Source organism: Coloeus monedula (genome assembly GCF_965178545.1).
Source record: "Coloeus monedula genome assembly, chromosome: 3".
In the NCBI taxonomy this organism is placed as follows: domain Eukaryota; kingdom Metazoa; phylum Chordata; class Aves; order Passeriformes; family Corvidae; genus Coloeus; species Coloeus monedula.
The window spans coordinates 115,193,600-115,204,400 of NC_138783.1; the positions used below are offsets into that span (position 1 = coordinate 115,193,600).

Here is a 10,801-nt window from a genome sequence, read left to right on the forward strand (position 1 = left end):
GTTCAATCTCCTCTTTCAAATCCAAATGTCACAGCAAGTCATAGCCATACCCCAGAGCTAAATCCCTCCACAGGTCATTTTCAGCTGCAGGACATTTTTGCCAGGACATTGTTTTGTTCAAGCCAAGTCACCCAGGCACGTCAGTAAATGTGAACAGAGGTTTTTGGTATAGAACCCCTCAATCACTTCTGGCCAGTGAGAAAGAGATCCAGTTAGAAATCTCAAGCTTCTAAATCTTAGATGAGACATTTTGACATAGCTCCATTTCTTGGAGGACAAAAAACCTTCAATGTTTTGTGTTTGTTCTGATAAGATAAAGAATAATTTTGAATGTACCAAAGTTGCTGCCAAACCAAGTTGTTCTCCTATGGACAATGTGGCTCCATGCAATTCTAGCAAATAATTAAAAGAAGGCCAGTGTGTCCACATTCAGTTTTGATGTTGAAAAGCCCATTAAAGCATGAAATCTGCAGATCTTTCAATTGTATGCACAGCCTGTCCACATACAGTAGCACTTTCATGGCAACAGCTCCAGTTCTTTTCATACCACACATTTTTAGACTACTGAAGCCTTGGTGTTGTGATAATAACACAATTTACAGACAGCAGCCAACTACTTGGTGAAACAATTTCAAGTGGAACCTTTAAGCCAGTGGACTTACAGTTTCAGAGCCAGTGCAGGTATCAAGTTCGGCTCAGGTGAGCGCTGCACTGGCAGGGCCTTATCTCATAAAAGATCTAAAGCACACAACCATACAAATTTACATTACTGAGAGAGAATTCCTCAAGGAAGAGCAATTATATCATTTAGTACACAGAATCCTCCTGAAGATTTCAATATTTTCCCTTGGGCATACTTCTTTTCGCTGGCAGGAATTTACTGCACGACCTAGTTTTCCTTTCAGAGAGGACTAGTCACACACACCCAAAAAACCCCCAAAACTCTCTAGGAAACACACGGTTACACAAAGCAAATGAAGGTATTAAAGGAATAGATGCCAAGCAGAGGAGAAAGGACAGAGCCACCTTTCAGAACTGGAATCAGCCAAGACTATATAAAAAAGAGAGTTGAGAGTTCTTACTCCCAACACTTCTCTTTCCTTAAGAAGTGCCCAATACCTTTTGGTATGGCCTGTGTTGCAGGCTGTGAACTCTTTGCAGTGTGTACCAGCAAAGGAGCTACCCAAAGAGCATCCTGGTCCTTGACTAAACCACAGGATTCAGTCCCAGCAAGAGCCAGTGATTTCATCAAAGAAATTATAAGCTTAGAGAGACCCATCCAAGCTGCAGAGAGACCTGTAGCTCACAGCACTTCTTTCCAAACACAGCCTTTAAAGAAAAGAATTTTTATCCTGGTGTCTAATGCCTTCTGAAATTCTGAGATACTCACTGTTCTGAAAGAGTACTGAAAAAACAACCATTTCACAAAACAGCCAACTGCAGGAGTAAAAAACAAAGCCTCCTCATTTCCCCCACCCCCATCTTTAAACTCCTGCATGCTCTACCCACCCTCAACAATAAACTGTAGACAGGCAGGATCACAGGACAGATATTTGGCAGCACAACAATACTATATTTACATCAAATACTTAAGAATTGGGAGGCAGAAATAAGCAGTTGTATGAACTACTGCATCTACAGCTTCTCGTGGATGAAACCTTGTTTTCCTCACCTTTCTTTCTCCACCATGGCCCTTCCTGGATAGAGTAGGACAGTTCTTTAAACTCGATGTTCACAGCTGGCCTACGGGGCAGGTAGGAGAACCTGTGAGCTTCTGTCAGAGCATTGTCCACTTTTTTTAGGTGTCCATTCATGAGTCGAATGTCCTGGGTGTCTGTGCCATTGGAGACCACCTCGTCCACCGAAACACACACGGACTTTGGCTCGGCCATGGTGCAACCAGAACTGCTGCCACCCTGCAGGGGAAGTGCAGAAAGTTCACAGACTTTTGTTTAGGAACATGTTGCAAAGCCTTCTGCATCAGAGGAATTATTCTGTAGACAATGCAAGAATCTGGCACCGTAATGTGCTGAAAGGTGGAAGAGGAGTAAAATAAAGCAATCTTCTGTTCATTCTGCCTGAGCCTTGACAAAAGAGGTTAAAGAGCTCTTGCAGCACATACAGTCCCTTTAGCACTAGTTTTCCTTTCAGATCTTGCACCAGATTAATATATTTATAAGTTTAGTCCCCATTGTATTTGGTTTCTCATGCACTTCAGGAATTTGGTTCTCGTTACTCTGATTCCAGAGCTTGGGACAGAGCTGAAGGGGGAAGGGAGCTGGCTGAACAATTACTTGTGCAGACATTTCAAAAGACAGCCACTCAAAATGTCCAAAAGCTCTCGTTCCTCTGGATCAGCCTATGCTTCTGTAAAGGTGAAATGATATTTCTGAGAATTTTGAAATATACTGTTCCCTGCCTCCCTTTCTCCTGCACTGACAGTTCTGGAGACTTCGAAACCTGGGACAACAGTAAAAGTAAAAAAAAGGTTTTTCTGGAGGTCTTTTAGGAAAGCACAATGCTTTGCACCCAAAATCCTTGAGTTCTTTCCATGCTCAATAGTGGTAACTAATGGCAATCTTATCAGCTCCATAAACATACAAACCCTGCTCCAGTTCTTGCACCACTGACACTGTAAGGTCAAAGTTCTGTGCTCACAGCCATACCTCTTGCTATATTTGCCTATCACAGCATTCGGTGCAATTCCACTTGGCACTTTTTGGACTACATCTCCTTCCCCTTCTCCCCTGACCATGACAACAGCCTTCCTCTTCTTTTTTTAAATTATGCATACAAAATCTGGATTTTTTTTCCATTCCTTTTACCAGCACAGGTGCCTTGCACCAATATGAACAGGATGTGTGTAAGCTCAAAAGAAAAAACAGTAATGAATTTTCTTCAGCTAAACAGAATTTTGAACAGTTCAGAGGCTGTTGGCTGTCATCTGTTTGGTGGATGTCATAAGCAGAGCTGAACATCTGCACAGTTGTCTATTAGGAAATTTCGTATTTTTAATGCAGATTCGTATAGGAAAGGACTTCTGTAGATGGCTTAAGTGCCAGGCTTTCCACGCTAACGCATCTGCCCAAGGATATACAAAGTTATCTCTTGGAAAGCAGATGTGCTGCACTACTTTTCAATGCATGAATGCAAACAGAGCTGCGGGTCCTGCCACTGTTTCCCTCCATTTGTCCAATTCAGATAAGAAGTGACACTGCCCCCTCTTCCCTGTGCCACTTCCATCCTCTCTCTCATGGTTCCTGGTCTTCCCATTTTTGCTATAACAGCAGCACAGCTCAGATCAGTCATTTGTCATGAATGCTGGCAAAAACATTAAAGAAAACCACAGTCCTACATAATCACTGATGAAAAAAAAGTACTCCTGCATAACCACTCCATAGCTGGTGTATTCAGATTCTTCGTGCACAAGCCCCAAGTTCTGGGAAAAAAAGCAGCTCTGCTCACCACATTTTCTCAGGGAAGAGATTTTAATCGTGCTCTCTACTTACTTAGAGGTCTGGTATCCAGTAACACTTACTGTCAAATTCTTAAATAGTTGACTGCCATGGTATGTAATTTGAACATAACAAGAGTAATGTGAAACATCTTAGAACTCAACATTAAGGCAGGGGAACTTCCCTAAAACCTAAGAGAAGGTGAGTTAACAATATTCTTCCCTGAATGTTTTCAAGGCTTACTATGGCACTCATCATCTGTTTTGTTCCGAGGAACCACTGAGCACCTTCGCACATCGGAGGGAATAGCCAAACTCTAACTCTCAATGAGCAGGTCACCTTGATTATTCAGGTGACAGTCAGAGCTTCTCCAGTTTAGATCGATTCAAAAAGAAATACCCTTTGGACAAGATCCTTGCCTCTGACTACTCAATTATCTGAAAGCATGAAGCCAACGACTTTTGTTACCGGGACATTAAACAATTTCAGTCACTCTGTGCACCGAGCTGCCTGTTCACACACCTGCCTCCTCCAGGGACCACCTGCTACGGGTGAGGATCCCCCCGGAGCACCTGGCACGCTCCAAACGCCTCCCGCTCTTGGGATCACCTTCGCTTGGAAAAAGCCGGGCAACCCCGTGGCTACGACAGCCACGGACTTACCCAAGCCGTGTGTAAGGCACAGACACACCTGAACCCCCTCCGGAGGCCCCAACACCCGCGGCCCCCTCTCTTCTCCGCTGCCACCCCGCAGTGATGCCCAGCCCCGCACGCCGAGCTGTGCCCGCACCGAGCCCTGCGCGCCGGGCACCGCGAGCGGCCGCTCCGCAGCACCGCGCTCACCTCTCGGCTGCTTTTGGACAGTTTGGGGTATTTCCCATGTAGTTTGATGGAGCCGCGGAGGAGCCGGGCCGCTCCCGGCGCCCGGCGGGGACGGCAGCGCCCGCACGGTCGCAGCAGCAGGAGGGTCCTGCGGGCTCTGCCCGCTCCGTCCCCCGCCGGCCCCGGGTGTTATGCAAAGGTTACGGTCCCTCCGCAAATCCGCTGGGAAGCCGGCGGGGCGCAGCGGCGCAGGGAGCATGCTCGGCGATAATCCCCCCGCCTTAGCTACAGACAGAGGTAACTAGCGGTCAAGTCCCGCCGTGCGCCGCCGGCCGCTCGCACACTCGCATCCCTCACCCCGCATCTCGCATCCCTCATCCTCCATCCTGCACCCCGCGGCGGGACGTAGCCCCGGACGCACCCTCCGACCCTGCTTTTCCCTCGGGAAGCGTCTCGGGAGCTCCCCGCGGAGCCCTCGCTCCATCTCCATCTCCATCCCCCAGCCCCGCACCTCGCCCCCCGCCCGGCGCTCGCCGCGGCCCCAGGGAGGGAAGGCAGGGCGCTCCTTACCAAAGCGCTGCCCAGGGAGAAAGCCGCCATCAGACATGCCATGTGCACCGCTGCCCGCCCGGCTGCTGGCGGAGGAGCCCTCGAGTGCCGCCTCTCCGCCCCGACTGGCTGCGGGAGGCGGGCGGGCAGGGATGCAGCTGGGGCCGCCCCCGCCCCGGCCCACCCCTCCGGGGATAGGGGGAGCGGCGGGGTTGGGGCACCCCTCGGCACTGGGGAAGGTGGGCAGCGTGTCCCCAACCCGCTGGTGGCCGTGGCTCTGCCGAAACACGCGGCAGATGCTTGTCCCGGGGACTGGGGCACCGAAGGTCGCTCGCCGGGACGTCATGAGAGGGGCTGCCAGCACTGTCCCCACGCTCCGGGCAGGGATGGGCTTCCTGATGGTCTTCCGGAGGCATTCCCTGAGGAAACGGAGAGTAGAAGCACCATCTAATTTCGCCTCTTGCCATCCCGCCTTCACGAGGACGAGACGGCTCTTCTGGCCCTGGGACTGCTACCCACCGATTTATGAGCAAGCCATTGTAGTCAGGAATGGAGAGAAAGAAAACTTGTCACTGAGTTACATTCTCCATTCATTTACTCCTCACAGCAAAGACCTGAATTTCAGCGAGGTCACACAATCACTAAATCGCTGAATGGTCAGGCTGGAAGAGACCACAGTGGATCACCTGGTCCCACCTCCCTGCTCAAGCAGGGTCATCGCAGAGCACACGGCACAGGATTGTGTCCAGATGGTTCTGGAATATCTCCAAAGAGGGAGACTCCATACCCTTTCTGGACAATCTGTTCAGTGCTCGGTCTCTGTACGGGACAGAAGCTCTTCCTCATGTTCAGGTGGAACTTCCTGGGCATCAGTTCCTGCCCATTCCTCTTGTCCTGTTTCTGGGCACCATGGAGCAGAGCTTGGTTCATCCTCTGACACCTCCCTGCTGACACTGAGGTCCTGCACATGAAAGGCAGTGGGTGGTGTTCACATGGCATTGGGGCTGTGCTGCACTGCTGGCTTCAATCTTGATCCATGTCTAGCCTTCGAGTTAGATTTATTCCCTGTGCTACCTGGGGACAGAAGGCTCTGCCTGACCAGTTTGCCAAGAAGCCAGATGCTGAAAAACCCACCAGCCATCTGAGCGTTCCCATACCTGCTGGGACTGTTTTAGGTGTGTGCTGAGGCTCCCTCTCAATTCCTCTGGAAGCAGCAGAAAGAGGGGATAAAATATAGCAGGAATCTGAGAACTGGATTCAAAGCAACTACCAAACATTTATACAGGAGCTCATAATCTGAGAGGAATCTTCTAATCAGGGAGCTTCCCACCGTGGCTGGAACTCGTGTAGCATTGTACAGACACGGGATAAGCTTCACAAAGCCCCTGGGAGGCAAGTAAGTATTTTATCCCTGCAGAGCTGTGGAGGGGTGTTTACCACAGGCAGCGCAGCGCTGCAGGGAGGGAACTGCTGCACAGAACATCTGTGCCAGGTCAGATGGGGTCCCTGCCCTGCAGTATCCTCCTTCCTGACAAGAGGGAGATGCATGCTACATGTGCAAACAAGCGCTTAAGCACAGGGTTGGCTTCTACCAAATGTCTGCCCGATGCTCTCCCAGCCCACAGCTGTTCTTGGCTCAAGGATTTCCTCATGTGATTGTCTCTCCTGAATGTGCTAATAACAACCCTCAGTAGGAATCTCTTCCATGAGGAAAGATTCCCCCTTGGAAACATGCAAAATTTATCATGCACTGCAACCCATTGTCAAGGAATAGTGTGGAGACTCTCTAAGCTCAGTCTTGGATTCAGTCCTTAGATGTTGCAGAAAGTTATTTACTCATAACTCATTTATTAGGGAAGAAATAGCTACCTGCTGGAGAATACCACACCAAACTTGGATGGGCCCATCCAGAAGTCCTCACTGAAGGCTTAAACTGTGTTTGAGTAGACATTTTAAAGACAATTATCTCCTAATATTAGGAATAAAGAGAAATTATGACACATTCTTCCAGTGAGGATCCCAGGGTTTTAGCTAACTTGATTTGGAGCATGTGTCTGTAGCACCCAAAATTTATTCAAGCTTGTCTCTTGTATTTACACTTAGAACATTGTGAAAGCTTCATCATCTCCATACAGGACCTGAAAAGGGCTGTGAAATACTGATGTGTATGTTTAAGGCACTTACAGGGTAAACCAAAATACTTAAAAACATCATTTTAACTCTGAAGGGGAACTAGACACAGAGAGAGAGGAAGCCATACCCTGATCCTAGTGAATGTGTGATACAGACCCAGCACGATGTTTGCTATCCTCTGTTTTAACTTCCTAAAGGTTCAGAGAGAAGCAAGGAAAGCAACATAAAGGCTGGAGCGAAACTGAAATGTACAAAAACTGAAATCTGCTGCACAAACCAAAGTTTCAGCTCTGTCCGTAACAAGTTTGTGGTACCAAGGTGCTGCCTTCCACGTGAGTTTTTCCTGAGCAAATGTACATGACCAGATCCACAGCATTTATTTTTATCATGGTGGCTGCAGTATCAGTATCTACAGGGGCTTCTTGTAAAACACTGAGACTTAAAACAGGTTTATCAGAAACCGAGTTCTATTTGGTATTTTGGTATCTATTTTGATACCACACAGGGGAGGAAAAAAAAAAGATTACATAAGATGAAGCACGCTAAAAATAGCCGTCTCCTGCATTCCTACATTCCCTCATTAACTCTTCCATTAACTTTACAGGTGATCCCCTGGTCCCTGCAGACAAAAGAGATCAAGAACACAACTGTGTGTGAAGGGAAAAAAAAAAAAAAAAAGAGATATAAAACCGTGTTAAAAAAAAATCGAGGACAAAAAAAAAAAGGGAAGTTACAAGTGAAGGTGAGGACAGGCAGGCAGGGACAAAAATCTGACTCCTAAAATAGATGAGGAAATAGTAGTAGCTTCCAGGCTTTCCAGCAGGATAAGCATTACAGAGTGTAGACTGGTGCAGCCCACAGGAAGGAAAAAGAACACTGCAAGCAGAAATGCACTGGGAAGGGCAGGGAAAAGTGGAAATGCACCAACGGCAAGAGAGGGCAGAGGAACAGCAGAGGCACGGGAGGCATTTTAGTGCAGCACTGGCAGCTCTGGTGTCTCTGCAAGAACGAGTTCCTCTATGGAAGTGCTGCAGCCTTGGGAAATGCAAAGGCCGCTGTGGACTTCACTGCTGGGATACAACATGTGGGAAAAGCCCAGCGAGAAGTGTGGAGGAGGCAGATGAGAAAGGGAAAGTTAGAACGGGAAAAGGCAAAATATTTTAGATGGAATTGTCATTAAAACCATACCTCAGCTTTAGTAATTTGCAGTTTGCCGTTAATTTAAGCTGCTCAGGGCAGAGTTTAAGGAGTTTTCTGGAAAATATTTCAGGATAAATATTCCTAAAGAGTCAAGCTGAGAGCAAAACCAAACTGCTCACTGTGAAACGCTCATGCAATTATTTGCTGGAATTAAATCCCAACAACAGTTTGCTGTGGACAGAGCATCATTTTGCCATTTGAAAACACATACTGGTTTGGATCGCTTCTGGAGTATGTTTCCTGTCTTCTTAGTCCCTGCCCCAGTTATTTCTGTAGGTTTAGGGAAATAAAAAGTGGAAAGAATACAAGTTTGAAAGGCTGAAAGGTGAGGCAGAAAAAAAATACGGTTTGATTCTGAGCCCCTGGCTTTCTGGCAGCTGTGAGTCTCCACTGGAGAAAAAGGGACAAGAGGAAAGGAGAGAACAGGGAAGGGGAAAACAATTCAGTGCTTTAGAGGCAGAGAATAATTAATTTTCACGAAAAGGGAGATTTTTTTTCTCCCAGTATTGCAGCTAGTTGTGCTTCCGAAGCAGGAGGTGATCGGGTTTTTTTCCTTCTTTTCCTTTCTTCCTTCTCCGGCAGAGACTCATTTTTCCTTCGCAGTCTTGCGCTGCTCACTACTACATCTAATCCTACTACTTCTACTGAACCCCCGTGCCGGGGGGCCGCGGGCTCGCCGCTTATGGAGCGCCGTACGCGGCGTCTTGCGCGGGGCGGGACGGAGCGAGGAGCATCTCGGCAGCTGCACGACACGACGGAGGGTCCGGTCCGCGCTCGTGTCACTTCCCCGGCGGGGATGGTGCGAGGGTGGGCACCGCGGGAGCTGTACCGGAGCCGCACTGCGCCACACCGACACTGCCGCTGCTCAGATGAACCGGCCGGTAGAGCCGCGGGGAGCGGGGATCGAACCCGCGCTGCGGCCGCTGCAAGCGCAGCGTTCTAACGCGCTGAGCCAAACGTTCTACTCCGCTTCTCTCCGCTGCGTTCGCGTGGTGATTCCCGCGGCCCCGCCTCTCCCGGAGGCCCTGCGTTTGGGGGATGTGTCCCAGTGTGCTGTCTCTGCCGTGATTCGTGCGTTCGTGTGATGTTCCCCGGTGTCCCGCCAGCTCCCCGGGCGGGGCAGCCGTGCCCGGCTTCACCTGTGGGACGAAGGAAGTGTGGGATGTGATGCCATGAAGATTTTTTGCCTTTTCTTTTATACCCCTGATATACCTTTTTACAACTTCTGTATTCCTAGTGCTTTTTGCCTACATTCTTAGACTTGTTTGTCAAGCTGAGAGACTCAACATTTTAGACGCTTCGTAGCCAGGGATCAGTGTGCCCCAGAGCCCAAGGTCCTCTCCAGAACACATTCTGTAAACCAAGAGAGAACCATCCAGGGGAAGGTTCCTTGGGGAGGGGGGCTCACTCGAGCCTCTCATTGGGGAATCTTTGATAGATCTGCAATTAGTAAAACCCATAATGTTATACCCAATGTTGGGGAGATAGACTCGGCAGGGTGCATCTCGATGCACATGACCTGGACGTGTGCACCTAAGGATCCTTAAAATAAATCCCAAGGTAAAATCCCTTTCCCCCTTCTAACCATGTATGAGTCTTGATTTTAAGACCAGGAAAAGGCATCAGATGGAGGTGGCTGCCGTGGCACGGCCCCCAGGCAACTCCGAGAGGACCCGTGGAGAGAGGAGCCCAGGCTGGAGCAGGTTTCCTGGTGGGACTTGTGACCCCATGGGGGACCGGGGTTGGAGCAGCCTGGCCTTGAGAGACTGCACCCCGCGGAAGAGTGACCCACACTGCAGCAGTTTGTGGAGAACTGTTGCCCGTGGGATGGACTCGGGCTGGAGGAATTCCTGGAGAACTGTCTCCCGTGGGAGGGACTCGTATTGGAGAAGTTCGTGGAGAACCTGTCCCGTGGGAAGGACTCCCCTGCCTGAGGAGGGGCAGGAACAGCGTGTGATGGACTGACCATAACCCCCATTCCTCTCTCCCCGCAGCGCTGGGGGAGGAGGCAGAGCTGGGAAGGAGGGAGGGGTGGGAGGATGGGTTTTTAAGATCTGTTTTTACTTCTCGTTATCCTGCTCTGATCTTGTTGGTAATAAATTCAATTAATATTCCCAAGATGAGTCTGTTTTACGGATATGATATTTAGTGAGTGGTTTCTCTGTGCCCTTAACTCATGAACATTGTATTTTCTCTCCTCTGTCTGCTGTGGAGGGCAGTGACAGAGTGGCTTTGGTGGGTGCCTGGCATCCAGACAGGGCCCCATGGAAGCTCAGGGCTTGTGTTGTGTCTGATCCAAACTCCCTGGATCCTGCTCGACTTCAGCCACTAGACCTGAAGTTTTCTCTCTCGGGTTTTGCAGGGAAAGAATCTGCAAAAAAGGTAAAATCATATTGGAGACCAAAATATAAGGAGAGCCGTAATTTCCCCCCCCCCCCCCCCCATATTTTATAACCATCATTTGAGTAACTGTCTAAGGCATAATCTGGGGTGTGGCTCTTGTAGTTCTTGCCAAATAAGGCAGTTTGGCCAAATTACAGATTTTCAGGGTGTAAAAAAAAAGGGAGGGGAAGGTATAATTTCACATATTTTTCATAAAATCTTCTAATGTCTCAAAGACACTGTCTACCCTGAGAATGCTTC

At 49.0% G+C, this 10,801-nt stretch overlaps 1 protein-coding gene across 2 annotated transcripts in view; it reads right to left on the minus strand.

Annotated features, from left to right (window-relative positions):
* The window catches only part of ABCG1 (ATP binding cassette subfamily G member 1), a gene marked incomplete at both ends in the record, with an annotated part of 46,023 nt that extends 41,135 nt beyond the window's left edge, over positions 1–4,888 (minus strand). For both annotated transcript variants that reach the window (XM_082278089.1, XM_082278088.1), the window contains 2 exons: positions 1,673–1,916; positions 4,847–4,888. In XM_082278089.1, the coding sequence (XP_082134215.1) occupies positions 1,673–1,916; positions 4,847–4,888 (286 nt within the window). The remainder of the gene's footprint in view (positions 1–1,672; positions 1,917–4,846) is intronic.
* Between the last annotated feature and the right edge of the window lie 5,913 nt (positions 4,889–10,801).